The sequence below is a fragment of the Cucurbita pepo genome, chromosome 7, assembly GCF_057944985.1.
Source record: "Cucurbita pepo subsp. pepo isolate OVF chromosome 7, ASM5794498v1, whole genome shotgun sequence".
Classification (NCBI taxonomy): domain Eukaryota; kingdom Viridiplantae; phylum Streptophyta; class Magnoliopsida; order Cucurbitales; family Cucurbitaceae; genus Cucurbita; species Cucurbita pepo.
The window spans coordinates 8,385,265-8,407,126 of record NC_141804.1 but is presented as its reverse complement, the minus strand read 5'-3'; the positions used below and the strand labels follow the sequence as shown (position 1 = coordinate 8,407,126).

The following is a 21,862-nucleotide window of genomic DNA, read 5'->3' as shown; positions in this document are numbered from 1 at the left end:
AAATTATTAAGTTAGTTGAATTATTAAAAGCCTCCAAATCTTGCACAAATATTACTCAATTTGTTTTCTTTTAATAATGAAGAGAATAGGAAGGTATGATTAATAGTAATTGATATGTATTCTCGATCAAGAGGAGAAATAATCGTCTTAGCTGTAACGATCCGAAATTTTCTACTTAATTTAAGGTTGCTACTGTATACTTACCATAAACATTGAATGCGGAAGACTTCATTTAAATTCAATAAAACATAACTTTTATTTTAAAACACAGCCATAGACTTACGTATTTCGAAAACACCTTTAAAACGACACAACAAAATGCTAAATTAAATAAATAAACATTTAAATTAAAAACATTATATTCTAGCAAGTCTAAGAAACTAAATACCACTACCATATGCATGTGCCATGGTCTCGAATTGCGATACTGTTGTCAACCGAAATGTCTTGCCTAAACCTGAAAAATGTAGTAGCACATGACTTGAGTATTTAAAGAAATAGTCGGTAAGTGATCCTACTATTGGGGTTAAATGTAAGAACATGCGAATGCAATGACGGACCTATCTTTTCAATCTATTTTTCTATGGTACTGTCCTAACGGGTAACTTGGATGTGTACCATATACTCTACACGTAGCCCATATGTGCAAGTATGGACTCACCAGTCAGTTTGCACACCGCTGGGTCACTTTCCTTGTCAGGCGAGCATACTCTGGGAGCTCCTTAGGTCAGACACCCGTTAGAACTAGTAACCACCATGACAACATTATGTAAAACAAAATGATCGTACCCCTGCCCATCGTGATGAAACAGGGGTATCCCCCAATGCATGAGCACACATAATACATGAGGTCCCAATAGTTTTCCATTTTCGACATTATCAGATATAACCCCGCTATCGTTTTACATTCATGTCATATCTTTTCTCATTTTTCAGTTCTCATATCATGCATAATTCTAACGGGGTTATATTTCATTTCATTTATCGTAATATCATGTCATTTATAACATGTTGTATACATACAATTTAGAAAACATAACATAACGCTTCATGCTTTTAACATGTCATTTCATAACGTGCAATTCATACAACAATTACCTCAATGGTCACACAAAACAATCTAAACATAACATGTCACATCACAATATATCGTATCATAAACATGTCATATCGTAAACACTTCGTGGTCATATCCTTCCTTAATTTATCATTGCCTTAACGTTCTCATACCTATCATAGTCATATCGTTACGTGAACGTACCTTAGTCATATCATTACAAGAACGTATCCTAACGCTATCGTTCTATCAATCTATCACAAATCTATCCCTTTCTACCCATAACCTAACCGTATTTTTTCATCAATCTCTCCTATCCATAGCACTCTGGTATGTAACCTAACTTTTACATTTCATGAACGGATCTTACTCCTATCGTTACATTTCATTTTGTGCATTCTTATCGTATCGTATCTCAAACATATCATTGAACACATCGTACCGTAATTATTATCATACAATTCACATATTATAACATATACATAACATATAGGAAGCATATCGATCCACAGACAATTCACACACATCAATATATGTGACACGTGCAGAACCACGGGGCACATGTCAACATCAAATATAACCATGCCGATAGTAAGGCCACTTACCTGATTAGCTTAGGTTGATGTCCCGACGTTATCCTTAATGAAAGTCCATTGAAATCCAAGTCAACTTATGTGAGTCCATGACATCAGTTTCAAGTTTGAACTTCCACAAAATTGTTTCTCTAATTTATATTAATCCATGTGTTATACTTCATGCGAACGTTAGAGTCTTTGTATGAGTTAAGCCTTTAAATATTTATATATGTTTGTTTTAGTATTATTTTCATACAAACCATTTAATACCCATTAACATTTTCTAGATATTCTATTTTCTCTTACTATGTTTAATACCCTTTAACATTTTCTAGATAATTTCAATTATATTTACAATTTCCATCTGTGTCTGTGTTTCCTTTCTTTAACAGCCCACTGCTAACAGATATTGTCTGCTTCGGATCGTTGCGTATTGTCGTCAACCTCACAATTTTAAAATGCATCTACTAAGGAGAAGTTCCCACGCACTTATAAAGAATGTTTCATCACACACACGTATGTATATACATATGTATGTATGTATTTTGTTAGCATTGCACAACTCACACATATCAAATATCAAAGATCAAAAACATGAAGAGCAAAAGAAAAAAGATAATTTAAATGATTGGAAATTTAAATAATTTAAATTAAGATAGCTAACTTTAGAATTTAGTTATTGTTCCATATAAGTGTCAAACATGGTTTACAATCGACTCTCGTGAATTCCTTGCAACAACACACGTTTGACAATGTTAATGAAACCTGAACCACGAACGATGATGGGGTACAATAAGTGCTTTATCAAGAGTGCAACGATGGTGACATGTTTTGAGAAGAACTTAGACAACGTACAACTGTCCCTCTATTCAGTGTTTGGCTACCACGCTCCAATGACCTCACATCCAACGACCTCATTCTACATAATTTTATGTGTTTAACAACCTATTAAGATTTATGTTCTAAAGTCTTGCAGTTAATTATTTAATTTTTAATAATATTATTCATCAAATGAAAAATTCAAGATTATTAGTATAAACTTGAACAGTATCTGATTGACATATAAGAGGATTACGTTCAATTAATAATCTAAAGGGTCTATAGTATATAAATAATGTTGGGTGCTTTGTCTTGGTAACATTATTTATACGACTCACCTTGTAATTGTTACAAATGATTTGATTCAAATCATTTATGTGGAGACATGTGAATGGAGTATCATATATCCTGAGTTTGTATATGATTGGATCACGAAATATTTAATATATATATATATATTTATTTTATAAATATATCAATTGAGAAAATCAATATTTTATAAAAGGATCATATGCGACTCGATTTTAATCTTGAGTGAGTTATGAAGTGTTGCCGATAAAGGTTTTTCTTTTGATTTGTAGGATGAGAATGACTTTTGTAGCCAATTCAATATGCCTACCATTTTTGGACTTAAGAAGTTGGGAATATAATATTACTACATGAAATTCACTCGGTAGAGAAAGTAGATGAATAGTTCCAAATTGATGATTTCAAGACTTTGAACAATGAAGTCTCACTCTCTTATTGGCCTGAGAGGGTTTAATTTATAGTTGGATCATAAAAAAAATTGTTCATTAGACAATTTACGTACTTGTTGGATGAATCCACATTGACTAATTTAGGGAATAATCATGGGTTTATAACCAAGGAATACTATCCATTGGTATGAGACCTTTTGGGGAAGCCCAACGTAACGATCTGAAAACACCTTTAAAACGACTAAATAAAATAAATAAACGTTTAAATCCTACTCAGTAAGTGACCCCACCAGACAAGAACATGCGAGTATGGACACATCGCTAATAAACGTTTAAATCCTACTCAGTAAGTGACCGCACCAGACAAGAACATGCGAGTATGGGCACATCGCTGGGCCCCCTTTCTTGTCGGGTGAGCCTACACTACAAAGGACTCCAAGAGAAGAACATGCGAGTATGGGCACATCGCTGGCCCCCTTTTTTGTCGGGTGAGCCTACACTACAAAGGACTCCAAGAGAAAAGGAGTCGAGTCTCTCTCGATTAGCATCATGTAAAACATAACGATACTACGCATCTGTACCCTCGTGATGGAATAGGGGTATCCCCCAGATCCCAACATTTTTTCATTTTTATTATCATTTAATACAACCCAACATTTTTTCATTTTTATTATCATTTAATACAACCCCGCATTTTTTTTATATCATTTCACGTATCGTTCATCATTCATATCATATCTTATTTTTCAGTTTTCATATCATACATAATTCTAACGAGGTTATATTTCATGTCACGCCTGCCTAATGGATGTACGCATCCGTACCCTTGTGATGGAATAGCCTAATGGATGTACGCATCCGTACCCTTGTGATGGAATAGGGATATCCCCCAATGCATGAGCACACATAATGCATGAGGTCCCAACATTTTTCCATTTTCATTATCATTTAATACAACTCAGCTAGCGTTCTGTACATATCATATCGTTTTTCATATCATTTCATGTATCGCTCATCATTCATATCATATCGTTTCTTATTATTCAGTTCTCATATCATACATAATTCTAACGGGGTTATATTTCATGTCATTTATCATCATTTCATGTCATTTATCGTGTTGTATACACACAATTTAGGAGACATAACATAACGTCCCATGCTTTTAACATAACATTTCATCATATACATATCATACCGTAATAGATTGCATCAGAATATGCCATATCATAAGCATGTCAATTTATCACATATCTCGTACCATAACATATTTCATATCATTTTCATATCATATGACAACATATATATATATATATATCTCTGTCATTCACATGTTATATCATAATTATATCATATCGTAAACACTTCGTGGTCATATCGTTTCCTAACTTATCATAGCCTTAACGTTTTTATACTTATCACAGTCATGTCGTTATATGAACGTATCTTAGTCATATCATCACAGGAACATATCTTAGTCATATTATCACAAGAACGTATCTTAGTCATATCATCATAAGAACGTATCCTAACACTATCGTTCTATCAATCTATCACACACCTATCTCTTTCTACCCATAACCTAACCGTATTCTTTTATCCATCTCTCATATCCATAGTACTTCGGTATATAACCTAACCTTAACGTTTCATGAACGTATCTTACTCCTATCGTTATATTTCGTTTTGTGCGTCCTTCTCGTATCCTATCTCAAATATATCATTGAACACATCGTCCATAATTATTATCATACAATTCACATACTATAGCATATATATAACATATCATAAGCACATCGATCCACAAACAATTCACACATATCAATATATATGACACGTGCAAAACCACAGGGCACGTGTCAACATCAAATATAACCATGCCGATAGTAAGACCACTTACCTGATTAGTTTAGGCTGGTGTCATCAATTTATGCTCAAGAAAGTTCGATTTTACCCTTTGTATCCAAGTCAATCTATATGAATCATGACATCAATTTTAATTTCAATTTTCTAGATTTTATAATGGTCCATGTGTTGAACCTCACGTGAGCATTAAAGACTTTATGAGTAGAGTCTTGAAATGTTATTTTCACCACTTATCTTATTTTCTATTCTTATTGAATATATTGTTATAGACAAAATTTACTCGAGTTTCTTTGGCGTTTGACATTTCCAGTTTTATTTTTAAATTCTGTTCACCAAATCTTTCCTCAATCTTCCCTCTGTCTTTGTGATTATTTTTAAACAAATATTCATTATCTAAACAAATATTACTCTTCATCAGTATCAGAGCCATGCGCTAAACTTAGTCATGTCAATAGAATCCTCAAATGTCGAACAAAGTATTGTGAGCCTCGAAGGCATAGTCAAAAAGTGACTAAAGTATCGAAGAAATAGTGTACTTTGTTCGAAGACTCCAAAAGAAAGAAAAAAAAAAAGAGTCACTTTGTTCTAAGACTCCAAAAGAAAGAAAATAAGGAGTCGAGCCTCGATTAAGGAAAAAAAGGAGTCACTTGGTTCGAAGACACTCCAAAAGAAAGAAAGAAAAAAAAAAGAGTAAAAAAGTGACTAAAGTATCGAACAAAGGGTGTACTTTGTTCGAAGACTCCAAAAGAAAAAAAAAAAAAAAAAAAAGTCGAGCCTTGATTAAGGAGAGGTGTTAGATGAAAGTCCCACATCGGCTAATTTAGAGAATAATCATTGGTTTATAATCAAAGGAATACTATTTCCATCCAAGGAAGTTCAAAGCAAAGACATACTCATCATGACTTTCCTTCCTTTTCGAACATCATGTACTCCTATTTTACTCGAACATCACAGCTAAAAGAAAAAATATAACCCAATTTGATTACGTTTTTGAGAGGGAGCATTGGTTTGATATAAGACAATATCTATCCATCAAACAAACATGTTAAGCTTTTAAGTCACATCTCTATTATTAATGTTTTTTTTTTTTTGTTTTTTTTTGTTTTTTTTTGTAATAATAGATGGATAACAACAAAGCATTTATGGTCACATCACATCCACACAACTAAATCAAACATGTAACAATAGTAATAATATATATATATATAAGTTTTGATTTTTTGATTTTTTGATTTTTTGATTTTTTGATTTTTTTTTTTTTTTTTGCAATTTATGTTGAGAAGGTTTTCAAGAAAATCAAAACTTATTGCTTGTAGTTAGCTTGCCATTTTTATTATATTGTTTTTTGTGCGAGTGATATATGTATTATTTTATATTATTTTTTAGGAACTTGTTCTAAGCCTTAAATTAAATATATTTCATTTTCATAAATATTACTATTTTTTAATGACATCTTTGTAATTAACTTTCCCCATAAAATAATTTTCTTATAGTTAACAAGTTATATGTGTTTTTAAATTAAAAATGAGATTTATGTCTATTAATCTTGGATTGAAAAAAAAAAAAAAAACTTTTGAACTAACCCAAAATTTTAGGTTGGTTGGATAAGTAACTCCAGCAAACAGAATTCAAGAATTGGGTTAGATTGGATTGTTGAGTTGTTCTGTTTTTAGTTATTTAAAAAAACTCTATCCATCCACAACAAATGTTAGATCAATAATCAAAATTTCATAAAATTTAAATATCAAATATTTACAAGACTGAATTTTATCACTAACATTATTTTACAAACGTTAAATATTATTAATTTTTTTCACGAGTAGGTAGGGTTAGATTAGGTTGTAACTCTATTTTCGAGTTGGTCGAGTTGACTCGACCAAAAAAATGTCAGCCCACAAACCGAACTGAATTTTTGACTTTTAAGAAAATCAACCAAACCCAAACAAAAAAAATCAACTTAATCCAACTTTTATGATTTGGATGGGCTGATTTAGGTTGATTGAGTTATCAGGTTACACGAACACTCCAAATTTTTATATCATTCATATAACCATATTTAGCCAAAATAAAGATGAATGTGTTTCATGTGGATAAACTTTATGAACAAAGTCTAGTAAAAAAATGAGTCCCGTTAAATTTGTATATTGATAGGTTGTATAGAAATTAGACGATCCTATTTAATCTAATAGCTCTCGTAATAAACAATTGATCAATCAAACATGTATAGTTTTTGTTCTACACTGTAGAATTAAATTAACGGATAAAAAAAAGAGTCTTCATTCAAATCTCTTCAGGGTATGCGAAAGCACAGTCTGGAGGACAGATCGGATCTTTCGAATGAAACCTGGCGAACAAAAAAGAAGTGAATACTTCGAGACTTGACCTTTACTTAGAGAGGGGCTGCGGTACCACACTCTTCCGTGTTCGTAGGTTGACTTCCGATAGGGAGAGAGAGGAGTGAAAGTCAGTTCTTCAATTTACGTTCCGAATAATTTTTTGAAAAGGATCATAATGTAGTGGGGCCGATCATTTATTAGAGAGAAATGTATTAAAATGAAGGAGAACACATGCATGGTTGGGTTGAAAGGGGGACTTAGGCACATTTATTTCTTTAATGAAATGATTGGAATTTTTTTGGCTACAATATGATAATGGGTGTTTGGATATATACATTATCTTTTCATTACCATAAAGTATTGACCATATTATTTGTGAATATTTTAAGCAATGTGACAATGTTTAGCTTTATTTATTAGAATATTATTAAATAGAGTCTCATGTTTACCATAATATAACTTTATTATATATTTTAATGATAGATTTTTTAAAAATAATATAAAGTCTTAAAGATTAATTAATTATATAATTAAATCCTTAAAGTCCCTTTTAGAATTGCCTTGTTCAAGAAAAAAGGATTAGAAAATGTAATTACCTTTTCAACTTGCTTTGGCTTTAGTTAGAGATTAGAAAACATTAGAAAACACGCAAAGGTGGCCATCTTTATATGAATTATTATAAAAATTTAATGTTACAATCTGAATTCTAAAATATGACTACTAAGGACAGAGTAGGTTGTGACCCGCACATGTAGACAGACAAAGTGATGACACTCAAGTAGTGTCCATCAAACCTATGGGGGTCAAGATAGGCAGCTGCCATGATACGATTCAAAAAGAGAGTGCATCATCCAACTATTATGAAAAGTGTGTATTGAAGTCAAGTTGAGGCATAAGCAAGACAAAGATAAAGGATAGACAAGAGTGTTATAGACAGGCTTGAAGAATGGCTGAGTAGGACACTGAGCTTTAACTTCAAAAGATTTGACATATGAATTTTGAGTTAAGTCCGTCTATATGAAATATGAATGCTCACTAAATTTGGTGTTACTCAGACACTTGACAGGCGCTCCATGAGAGTGTATGACCGTTCGCCAAAATCACATTTACTCCTACTGTACAAAAAAGTGTCTCAAAATGTCCTAGAGGGAGAAATAATAGTGTTAGCTCTCCACCACCCCTAAGCCATGTGACCTAAGTAAGCTACCTTGTGGCACATACATGTGTCAAGATGTGGGTGAGTATTGCAAGACGAATGTCTTGGACGTCTTCCTTTGAAAATGATTTTTTTCGAGGACAGTGTTGGACAACATAGGTGGGCCGACATTGCACCCTAGACCATGTGTTGGAGTTGATATAGGCACCCACTATCTGTTACGGTATCCATAAATGACTCGTAGTGGATACGGGAGGGTTCATACCTCGATAGAATCCGAATAGATGAATCTTCGAGATGTCTCCAGATATAGTTGACTCATGGGGCAGTTTTTCATAAGCATGCCTAAGTGAGCAACAAGGTCCTGGTACTTATAAGGGCAGCACGATACGTGAGTATTGTTAGAAATCAAGATGATGAGGTGAGAAATGATGATAAAGGAAGAAGTCAGCAAGGAATTGCACAGCCTGGGAGAGCTCAGAAGAATGACAATAAGAATTCTTAAGAAAAGAGATTTGAAAGTATTTATTACAATTGCGGGAAGAAGGGCTACATATCCAAGGATTGTTAGTCTAGGAAAAATTCGTCGAAAGCAATGTGGCAACCTCCAAAAAGAAGATGGAGGATGAATGGGATGCAAATGTACTATGTGGAATAGATGAAGACGAGGTAGCACTTATGGCAATGATGAGAGAGCATATCAATAACAATAATGACTAAATCATTGATTCAGGATGCTCAAACCACATGACTGATAATCACAGTGGTGCAATGGAGGGACGACCCTCAAAGAAGAAAGTATTATAGACTTGGACAACATTGAAGAAATTCTACTACAAATGACGAGGGGAGCAAACTGTACACATTTTGTAAAGTATTGATGCGCATGAAGATCCAAGTGACACTGATGTTGATGAGCAAGAAGTGACTCAACCAAGCAAACTTAGTGAAAAGATAATGGCACATCAACAACTTAGACGGTCAGAAAGAATCCAAAAGTCAAATCTAAAGTATGCCGATGCAGCTATTATAGAAGAGGAAGTTAAACGCAAGAGACGTATGAAGAAGCATCACAAAATACGGTTTGACAGAAGGCAATGGAGGAAAAATTTATAGCCTTGGAGAAAAATTAAACCACAGAATTAGTGTCATGACTTGAAGATGTCACACCTATCTTTTGTAAGTGGGTATACAAAATAAAGCGTCCCTTAGATGAATCTGTTGAATGATACTGTAGCTCCAGAGTTCTCTCTAACAATATGGATTAAACTTGGATGAAATGTTTAGTCTAGTGGCGAAGATCACTATTATACAGGTCATGCCAGCACTTCAGATAAATAAAGATTGAAAATTATAACATATAGATATGAAGAATGCTTTATTGCATGAAGCACAGATCTTGTGATATGTCAAAGGTACAATCGACTATGGTCTTGTATACAAAAAAAAAGCGAAGACCATAAGCTAGCAGGATACTGTAATGCTGACTATGTAGGATGTCACGATAATTGAAGATCAAACATTGAGTTTGTGTTAAATCTCGGTTTGGGAACAACTTCTTAGTATAAAGCCAACCAAAAGTATCGTAGTCAAATATAGAAGCAGAGTATAGAGTACGGGCTGAAGCAATTCAAGAATGTACATAGTTGAAACTCTTAACGGGATTTGTACCAGAAAAGTGACTATCCACAACCAATATGCGGTTCACCTAGTAGAAGTCCGATGTTTCATGCTAGAAAATATGCAGTTCACCTAGTAGAAATCCGGTGTTTCATGCTAGAAAAAAATCAAGTACACCTCCCCTTAATCGAGGCTCGACTCCTTTGTTTGACATGACTAAGTTTAGGGCATGGCTCTGTTAACAAGTTAGATGAACACGACTCTCCACAATGGTATGATATTGTCCACTTCGAGCATCAGCTCTCATGGCTTTGCTTTGGGCTTCCCGAAAAGCCTCACACCAATGAAAATAATATTATTTGATTATAAACCTATGATCATTCTCTAAATGAGCAGATGTGAGACTTTCATCCAACAACACAAACGACCCGTTTTACTTAGAGTACTCCATGTCAGTTGTTTGATAAATACTCTCACGTTCCTTCTAAAGTTTAAGTTTTTAAAATTTACGGTCGGTCGACTCCTCCAAAAGCAAAAATACAATTTAATGAGAGATATCTAACTTTTTTAATTTAGTTGACTTGGCTCCACGACCCATTCAAAATTCTTATCTCAATAATTAGAGCGTCTTTTCAACTTACACGAAATTTAAAACGACATTTATAATTTATTTTTTAAAAAACTCTACTTTAATAAAGAGTTATGTCACATCCAACCAAATTAATCAAAATTAATTTGATTATAATGTCATAATAGTATACTATTATTAATGTTGACATGTACAAAGGCAAAGAATATAATTGAATTTTTTTTATAATTAAAAATAAAATGACATGTATCCAAATAAATTATAAATTGGAAGCAAAATGACAATTTTACCCTTCATATTTTTTGGAATAAATGTTAACCCTTCACTAAAATTATTAATTCAATAAAATAATATATATATAATTCTTTAAACATAAATATATCAAATAATTTAACGAAAAAAAAAATAGTATACTCTTTTAAATTTTTTTTTTTTTTTTTGGATTTTTTTCTTTACGGTTTTACCCTTTCATTGAAGCATATTTACATCTCTATCCAACAAAAGTTACAAAATGACAACTGCTATTAACCTCAGGTATCTCACAGTTTTCCCCCACAACCACCTTGATGCTACAAGGAAGCTGATCTTCTGAGCCCCGACCACCTGAACTATCATCGGTGTCGAGCCTAACCGCCATGGAATCGAAGGCATCGAAGCTTGGAAGACTAGCCTTGAGCTCCTTCAAGCTCGGTACGAGGACTTTCTCAATCCATTCGTCGACATTCATGTTACCGAGCCATACCCCACTCGTGATCTTCTCAAGAGCGTTCTCGTGTAGTTCAAGGGAGATCTTTTCTCCAACAATGGATGAAAACTTCTTGTTGATGGAGCTTGTGATGTTGTGCTTGATCGAGGTAAAGTCAACTGGTTTGAAGATAATTGCATCGTCAACTCTCTCGAACATGTCTTGTGATTTTGATGGAGATGGGAACGATAATTGTTGGATGTTGAGACCATGTTCGGTTTCGTGTTCGATTGTTACATCACTTGAGTTCAGTGATCCGTCTGTTTTTTCATCCTCCGTATCTGCAGTCTCATTGAGATCAAATGATATGGTTGAACTAGTTTCGGTTCTCGGTTTCGAACATCGCTCTTCACCATGTGCCCGTTCGAGTCGACGTTTAATCGTCCTCTTGCTAAGGGATAGTTTCAACTCCCAAGTGCTTCTTGCTAAACTAGCAAACTTCTCTTCCTCCAGAGGATTACCATCAGACAAGTGTTTCATATCATTTGGTATCCAGTTCGATGTAAGGATGAAGACGATATTACCGAGACTGATTTCACGACCGTGAGAATCAGTGAACCGACCTCTCTCCATTGCCTTTTTTATGCTTCCATGAACCTGTAGATCCGATTCGTCGAAATCATCCAACACAATAACCGAAAAACGATTCCTTCTAACGGCCTCTGATATTCTATCTAACACGGTTCTACCACGGATACCTCCATCACTATGTTTTGAGCCGAGACAAATGGTTACAGGATTGGACCCAGATACCAGCTCTGCAAGAGCAGTTGCCATCTTCTTCTTTCCAACTCGGTCGGGACCTAAGAACAAGAGCCACATGTCTCCTTTTCGAATCGTACCGCGACGTTTTCCATTTCCCAATTTGAATTGAGTCACACTTGTAGCCAAAGCAGATGCTGCTTCTTGCTGCCACCATACCTTCTCTAGTATACCTTTAAAGAGCCTCTTGTACGAGTCGATATCCGACGCGTTAAGAAATTTACCACTTCGCAATTCGCATACTTTGCTTTCGGGTTCGGAAGATATGCAACCCAGAAAGTCCTTCACTTGCTCTTTATGTGTTTGCTCGGCCGAGTTGTCGTTGTCGTTCATTCGCCCAAGAGCCAACTCCGTCCTTACCGGGCTTCCTGGTTGCAAACTCGAAAGTACTTTTTCCCCAAATGCTTTATTTTGTTGCAACTTTGGTTGAGAAAGTTGATGCCCGAGCAAGTTCGGACCGAACTTGTTTAGATTATGGAAATTAGGATGAAGGCGCAAGCATGTATCGTGCCATTTCTTCTCGAGTTCTCGAGTCTTATGCTTTCGTATTTGTTCTTCGTCCAAGCTCTAAACACAAGAAAGATCGTTCATTTTACAAATGCAAATTATCAAGAGAAACACGAACAAGTTAACAAAGAATCACAATAGAATTCACCTCGATTGTTGCTTCGTGTTTCTTCGAATGTTCGTCTTCGGCCTTCGCGTTCTGCAGCCACAAAGGGAGAGGTAATGCTTTGCCTCCTTCCAATTTAAGTACTGAAGATGGCTTGTCAAGCTCATTGGCCACCAGTTTTTCAAGCTCCTGTTCGTAATTATGCATGCATCGAGCGCAACAACTTGTTTTTCGAGATGAATCCAGGTTCCCGAGCGCCACCGATCCTATCGGAACGGTGGCCTTAGTTGAAAATCCTTTGATCATGGATAACGATTCAACCGGGCGATTAAGAACACCAGTGGTACCAAGCCTAATGAAAATGGATATCAATTTTGAAGAACTCAGAAGTGAACAAACCATAAACTAATAGCAGAATTTGAGAACTTCAGTTGTTCTAAAGCATTCTAAGTAGAACAAGCAATCAATTTGCAGACAACATTGGCATAACTTAGAACAATTCATTCAATCATAAACGGGTCGAAATCGATCTAAGAACGTAAATTATGAGATCCCAATTCGGTTCGAGAGAAGAACGAAACATTTCTTATAATAGTGTGGAAACCTCTCCCTACTGGACGCCCTGGAAGGGAACGTTCGCTTCCAAACTTCCCCTAAAGGTTTTAAAACGCGTTTAATAGGAGAAATTTTCACACCCATATAAGGAATGTTTCGTTCCCGTCTCCAACTGACGTAGGATCTTACACAAAGAGTACCTTGGGAACAATCCGGGAAGAGGAGCTCGGGCCGTAACGGGCAGAGCCTGCAAGTCCCAGTCATTCTCCATGGAAGGATGATAGACTTGACACCTTAAATATGTCTCACAAGTAGCAGTACCTATCAACCAGAGCCGACCACCATCACCATTACCATGTTTAGCAAGTAGCTTCCCTATCTCCGCCACCGCAGCCCGCCCGCCTTCTGAAACAACCGGTTGTGGCACCGTGCCCGACCCCGAGCCACCCCGAGTCGCAGTCTGCTGCTGAACCAGCCATTTCAAATTCCCCATATCAAGAACAACCCCTCCACCACCATTCAAATTCTCCATTCTACTCTCCACCAAATGCTTAATTCTAGCACCAATCTGCAATCTATCATTACCACAAATCTCCTTCTCCAAATGAATGACCTGAGCTTTACACAATGCTCCATCCCCTAATTCTCCATTCTCAATCCTCCTCAACAATTCCTTCACCACAGCCTCCGGTTCCGACTCCCCAACAAGCACCGGATTCCTCTTCCTCGACCGGAGCAGTATATCGATTACCCTCCCGACTTCCTCCCCTCGATGCTGCTGCAGCGATGGGGCAACAATGCTCCCCTGCTGCTGCATCCGGGGATTCAAATACAAATTCCTCGGCGGTCCGGCCGGAGAATGTTGAAATCCCAATCCCCCAACCGGTGAAGAACTCGCCGGGGCAGATGAATTCAACGATTGTTCAATGGTGGCCTTGACAGCCGGGCTAGAAAAGCTCGCCTCCCTCATAACACGGCTAACACTAGGATCATCAAGAATCGAAATAATCAACTGTTCCAGCTCAACTTTCACGGCCAAGAGCGGCTGCTGCTGTTGCTCAGGGCAGCCCCGGCGTTGGTGGGCTTGAGCACGCTTTAGAGCAGCCATAAGCGCGTTGGAAATGGGCGGCTCAGTGCCAGGACTAGCGGTTTGAGCCGTCGGAAGCCGCTCAAGGGCGACGCTAAAACAGAGCTCGAGAGCTCTGCACTGAAGTGGATGAGAGGAGTTCGGGTGGGATTTGATACAAGCTTGCCGGAGAAACCCATTAGACGAGGAGAGAAGCGTCGCCGCCACATGAAGCGGCGTCGTTTGACCATGATTCCGACGACCAGCTTCGACGATGGAGTGATTCAGCACACTCGCCGCCTCCGGCGTAAGAGTTTGCTGAATCGTACTCAACCCAGCTCTCATTTATAGCCAAAAATCAAAACCCAAATCCCAAAATCCCTAAAAAACCACAGAAATCAAAGAACGAACACCAAAATCCCTAAAAAATCACAGAAATCAAAGAACGAACAAAACCCAGATGGAGAAGGTCAATGAGAATCAGAAATCGAGAACAAAAATAGAAAAAAACCCATTTCTAAGAAATGAAAATCAAATCTCATTACAAAGAATCCAAACATCTATCAATAAATCAATGAATCCATCAAATTGTGTAGCCATTTGCAATCAATCACAGCAAGTGTAAGAAAAAGAAGAACAGAGAAAGAGGGGAAAGAAGAGATCGCGTAAAATTCAGAACAGAGAGAGCATTAATCAAAAGAACGAGAGAATTTCTGGGAAATCAGGAAGTTGGAAGTACTGAATGATCAGTTGCAAGGATTTCTGGAAAATGCTTTTTGGGCATTAATTTTCTTTTTAATTTAAAAAAAAAAAAAGAAAAAAAATATATATTCTTGAATGTAAGGGAAGAAGCTTTTTTAAACCAGTTTTGTCTCAATATATTAAGAGATAATTGAGAAGGGGGTCAGACGCTGCCTTTTTAGACAGGGAATTTAGTTTTTTTTTAAATAAATTTTAGAATGTACACGGTCCCACGTCGATCGTAGAAGAGAATGAGTATCAATGAGAACGCTTAACCTCGAAAGAGGGTAAATTGCAAGATCCCACATGGGTTCGGGAGGAGAACGAAACATTCTTCATAAATGTAAGAAAACCTCTCAGACTCGTTTTAACAAATGGCAAGCTCAACACGTATCTGAACAGTGCGAGCACGAGTTGACGACGAAAACATCCACTGCAGGGTATCCCACGCCTCCTTGGACGTAGTAGCTACAACCACATCGTGAAGGATCTCCTCAAACATAGAGGAGAGAAGGCGGCTAAGGACATGTTGATCCTGATCATCAACCGCAGTTGAGGAAGGGACTAGCTTGGCAGGTGCGACAATGGTGCCATCGAGGTAGCCCATAAACTTCGTACTCCATAGATAGGGAAGGAGCTGGGCGCGCCATATGATGAAGTTGTTTTTGGTGAGATGGATTGTGACAACATGGTAAAGAGGGATTGGGCCAAAAGTCGACGACATGGTAGTTGAGATCGTGTTGGAGATAGTATCAGAGCCAAGATTTACAATATCTATCACATCTTCTTCCTCCTCCTCAAGCTAAAAATAAAATAATATATGCTAGCGGTGCACTTGGACTCATATATATTAAATATTTATTTTTTTTATTTTTAAGTTTTTTTTTTTTTTGTAATATATTTATTTCACATTATTATTGAAATTAAATTATAAATTTTAATTTAAGATTTAAAAATAAATAGATAATATTAGATTTAAGTAATTTGATTTAAAATAGGTGATGATAATAATTAGAAGTCCTAATCTCACGCGCTATTTGTTTGGGAGTGAGGTGCGTGGTTAGACGCGCTGAATTATAATTTAAAATTAAAATTAATAATTATTATTACTTTTTTTATATGGGTACCAATATTCAGCTTTTCACACGCAATCGCTGCAAGGGTAATGCACGGGTTTCGCCTTTTCATACCTACACTCTCTTTTTTAACTCCCTCTCACTTTTTCTCTCTCCTAATCATATCATTTTTAAGTTTTATTGTCAATAATTTATTGATGATGTGTAGAAAAATTTATATATACAAATTAAATTATAAAATGTTCGTTGAATTTTGTATTTGATGAATAGTTTAGATTTTGAAAGGGTCGATCGTTGTTGAGGACAATTATATTGTAATGATCTCGTTGGGTAGTTTTATGCGAGCGTTCCTAGGTTAGATTGGATTAGGTTAAGACTTTTTTTTTTAGACTTGACTCAGTTGTTCGGACGGTAAATTTTTCAATTCAGAATATCTTTTATTAACTAATGAATTCAACCCAACTCAACCATTAATTTTTTTGGGTTGGGTTAGTTCCGATGCAAGGAAAATATTGAGGGAAACCTTACTAGTGATGGCCCTTTGAATCGTGTTTCTTATTCATAATGAGATTAAATTTTGTTTCTAAACCAACTGAGAGAGAACATCTACCTGTTCATCGTAGACTAAACGGTGCATTGATGGTTTGAGGCTAGTTGTTGATAGAGTAACAATGATGAACGGAGCTAGGCAACATGGGCTGCTAGTCAAAGAGCAGAAGGCAAATTCTAAGGGAGACGAGTGACGAAAAGAGATTGAGAGACAACCTCTGGTGTACTTACTCAATGATCAGCGACCATATGTGTGTTAGCGACAAGTGCCACTAACAAGAGTAGAGAAAAACGTCACAAGCAATGATCAGCCAGTCCCTTTATCTGAAATTCAATATCCCTATCTCCCGTAAAGACTAATCACTTTCTTGAGTGGCTACTTGAATCTCAGCTTACCACCATCCTGTCAAGTGAAGAAAGATCAGACCAGAGACCAAGCGCATCGGACTACATCTGAGGGGTTCTCTTGGTCTAACTTTCAGTCCGGAAAGAGATAGAGTACTGAGAGGGAGGCATATACGGTCGGGAGAATGATATGACGTGATGAGATGGGTTCGACAAAAAATCGAGAGCGAGAGAGTGTCAGTTTTCAAACTTTTTTTACTTTGATATTTTTTTCTTCCAATCATTACGTTTTTTTTGTTCAACCACGTCATAAATTTAATCCGTTGATCTATAAGTAAAATTATTATTATTTTTTTATGAATGTCAAATTAATTAATATTTTTATTTATTTAAATTTGTTTAATTTTATAGAAATAGTCTTCTTCAATTCCTTTTCAACTTTTCCTTTTCAATTCCCTCAAACTACGTACCATTCACGTCTCTTCCCTCTCCTTAAATGCTTCTCCAATAAATATAATATATTTCATTTCTATTTTTTTAATTCAACAAAAAATTTAAAATTATCCGTGACACGTACATTCGATACTTAATGATCCCGATATTTCTCTGCAACTGCTGCGACATGATCACGTTACTGGTGAAAACTATCCCCACAGATTAGAAATCATCACCCAACATAAAATTACTCCAAGCAAAATACAGTCGATTTTGGCGTTTCTGTGATTGAGTTACCGAAAAAGAACGTACCCCTTGTTAGCATAGGTAATAATTATTCTTAGGATTACCCTTTTATTACTCGGGTGTCACATCATAAATTTGAGCATAGTTCAATTGAATAAGACAGTATATCATTAACTAAAGAGGTTAAAATTTTAAATCCTTTGTCGCACGTGGTTTATTAATAGTGAAGTTCTATTTATTTATATACTAAAGTCAACATCTTATTTATGTATATTTATTTAATATCCTATGGTTGATTATGTAATCTTGGAAGGTTCATTATCCTAAGCCATACTTTTATATTTTAAAAAAATTATTATTATAATATAAACTCAATCATGCTTACATTCCTTCATTTAAATATTATTTTATAAAAAGGGCATTTCACTAGAGGACAATGGTATGATGTTTATTAATGATAATTACACTTTCTTCGGGATTCCAAACTCCTAATTAATTAATTTTTCTTTTTCAATAATTAATTAATATTAATAATTAAGACGTTTAATTGCCTATGTGAGCTGCATTTAAGTATATTTTTATACTCATTCGTGCTACTCTTTTTTAGGTAGCGTTCGAGCTTGCACGACTAATGTCAATAGAACACTAGAGCTGAGAAGTAGTGAATCTATAAGGATTAGAACTCTAAATTGTATATGTTAGATGCGCGACATACCATCTAGAAAAACTTCACTGTAAATTTATAGATATAAAAAGGGGTGTTCTTATGACTCGAGAACCCGACCAACTCGGACTACTCAATCCAAACCATAAACGTTGGGTTGGGTAGGGTTAGAGTTTTTTGGTTTAGGTTAGCGTGAATTTTTAGAAGGTTCGTAGGTTGACATTTTTTTAGTTGGGTCGGTGCGGTCAACTTAAAAGATAGGGTTACAACACAACTCTACCTTGTAATAGATAAGTAAATTTATTTAAATAATTTTTTTTTAAGAACAAACTTGATGTAACAGCCCAGACCCACCAACTAGCAAATATTGTCCAAATGTAACGGCCCAGATCCACCGCTAGCACATATTGTCCTATTTGGGTTTTCCGTTTCGAGCTTCTCCTCAATGCTTTAAAACGCGTCTGCTGGAAGAAGGTTTTCACTGATATGTTCTCCTCCCCAACCAATGTAAGATCATACAACGAAAGCGGGTGGATTGTGATATCCCACATTGGTTGGGGAGGAGAACAAAAACACTATTTATAAGGGTGTGAAAACCTTCATCTAGCAGACACGTTTTAAAGTCTTGAGGGAAAGCCCAAAAGAAAAAGCTCAAAGAGGACAATATTTGCTCACGGTGGATCTGAGTCGTCACACTTGACAACTCAACCCTCTCTAAAAATCGAGAGTTTCGAGTTGCTAGTGTCACCAACCCGAAATTTCAATGGATCATAAAGTCACCACGTCTCATTCTACATTTAATCCTTTTTAAAAAAGGAAAAAAAAAAAAGAATATCTATAAAATATTAATTAAAGCTATGAGTATTATTTGGGGCATCTATAGTCAAATTTTCATAATTCAAAATTATATATATATATATATTCCAAGTAAAACATTACATGGAATTTGAAAATATTGATTATTTTTTCCCAAGTAATGAATAAAATTCAATATTATTATAATTAGAAAATACTAAATTTCAAATCTTATTTCCATTATTAAATTGGTCAATATATGTTTAATTTATTTTTTCTTATTATATTTTAAAAAAATATATTCATTTATGTAATAATTCGGGCGAACAATAATATTTTAATTGATTTCAAATGAATTATTAGAAAATAGTAATATGAATTATGGTTGAAATTAATTAACTTTTAAAATTCTAGGATTTTAATTCATTCAACGTAGGAAATCCAAAAAATTAATAATCTAACATGTTCGACATATACTTGTTCATTTTATTGACCGATTTTAGGTTAAAATATCATTGGTGGGTCTCGGTATTCCATTTTAATCCCTTTGTGACACCGGACTAAAGAAAAAGCACATGAAAGGCTACATCGGATTGAGAGTGATCTGAGGATAGGATAACTAAAAATATTTAAAAGAATTAAAAGTTACTATCTATATCAACAAGGTGCACCCTATGTTCGGTGACATCCTAGAAATTTTCGTAAGATGCATGTGAGTAAAGACAACATTAATAGATCATTGATTAGTATGATTAGTGTCACGGTCATGTTTGTCTAAAGTGTGTTGTCTATGCCCGTATGTCGGATGTCCCGATCATGTTTGTCTAGAACTTATTGTTCATGGCCACATGCTCGTTCCAAACCCCTTTTCCAGGCTTTCATTTTAGATAAGCCTGTGCTATTTTATGGTGTATCAATACAGGGGTGTCTGAACTATTCACCAAAATCATGTCTACAAGAGAATATAACTAGTTGTCACTTCTTCCTACCCCGGGTTATATGCTATCAAAGGCGTTGTTGCCTAATCACTTTTAGCTTATAACATTGTTTTTTTTCAAATTGTATTCAACGTATTTCCTCCCTCACGTTTTCTAAAACATTTCTCTCAAACGTGATTTGAGACTCCACCATACATCGACGTTATCTGTGAAGTCTGAATTTTTCACGACTGATTTGTTCATTAGGTTAGAACAAATGTTACACAATCGTTGTCCCATTGTAGTAAAATTTCGATTGTGACAATTAACATATCTACTAGCAAGCTGGAGAGACAAAGACCGTCGTAGAGGTGCCTTAACCTATACTAGAGAGAAAACACCTGAAGAAGTTCATTATATATATAAAGTGATAGTTTTATGGTTCCTTGGTGAGGAAAAAGTTGTACCCTACGAAGAAAAACCCCAAGTCTTCTTAAACAATTCTTAGCCAAAACCCATACAATGATGGGTAGTAGAGTGAACCATAATTCACAAAATGAATATCATACAAAAATGCAAACCCCAAAATCCCCCGAGTATCGGGACTAAATTAATAAGTTCTTTAAACTAAAAAATGTAACGGTCCAAGCCCACCGCTAGCAGATATTGTTCTTTTTGAGATTTCTCTTTCGAGCTTTCCTTTAAGTTTTTAAAACGCGTCTGTTAGAGAGAAGTTTCCACACTATTATAAAAGGTGTTTAGTTCTCCTCCCAAACTGACGTGGGATTTCACAAAAACTTAAAGTCTCATTCCATAACCATTTGAATTTTTTATTTACAAATATGAAATCTACTGTAAACAAACACGAAATTTATTTACAACTGAAAGCTAAAATCGAAATTGTTATCGACCATAACGTAAATAAATTAAAAAAAAAAACGTACACGAACAAATTACACCAACATAAATATAACTTTAAGAAAAAATATATTTTTTCATTAGGAAAATTTATTTATTTTGGCTAAAAGTGAAAATTTGAAATGGATGAAAAGGGTAATTGATGAAGAGAAAGTGCTTTTAAGTAATGCAAGAAAAGTCCCACCAAAGTCATATATATATATATATACATATATATATACATATATATATATATATATATATACATATATATATACATATACATATACATATATATATATATATAATCATGTCATGTAAGGTCAAACTTTAAGCAAAAAAAATCTCATTTCTATAAAGTTTTGGTAGCTTCTTGTGATTAAAGCAACAAGACTTTTTCTTGCCATCTCTTTCTTCTCTCACTTCCCTTTTTTTTTTTTTTTTTTTTTTTTTCCTTTTCTAAGCTTTAGAATAAAGGAAGGTAGGGTTGCTTTCGAATCGAGTAGAAGAAGCACCAATCAAGTAAAATACGACTATTGGTTCCCGCTTTATGATAAAAGTTTACTCGTACTATTATCCTCTCGCTAAAAAGCTTTCTTTTTCCCTTTCCTCTCTCGTTGCCTATCTCGATAACTATAAATGCAATGTTGTATGCATATATACGTGCATACGAAGTTTTCGTTCGGTTCCTTAGATGGTAACTTATTGTTCATTCAATAACGTCTAGCAAGTAAATGGAT

General features: G+C 35.1%; 1 protein-coding gene across 1 annotated transcript; it reads right to left on the bottom strand.

Annotated features, from left to right (window-relative positions):
- Positions 1-11,132: 11,132 nt before the first annotated feature.
- On the bottom strand, positions 11,133-15,330 carry LOC111799124 (protein SUPPRESSOR OF MAX2 1). The gene is made up of 3 exons (XM_023682532.2): positions 13,592-15,330; positions 12,879-13,188; positions 11,133-12,790 (listed from the first exon to the last, which is right to left on the bottom strand). Exons 1-3 carry the CDS (start codon positions 14,800-14,802, stop codon positions 11,207-11,209), a joined length of 3,105 nt encoding a protein of 1,034 aa, XP_023538300.2. The 5' UTR covers positions 14,803-15,330; the 3' UTR covers positions 11,133-11,206.
- Between the last annotated feature and the right edge of the window lie 6,532 nt (positions 15,331-21,862).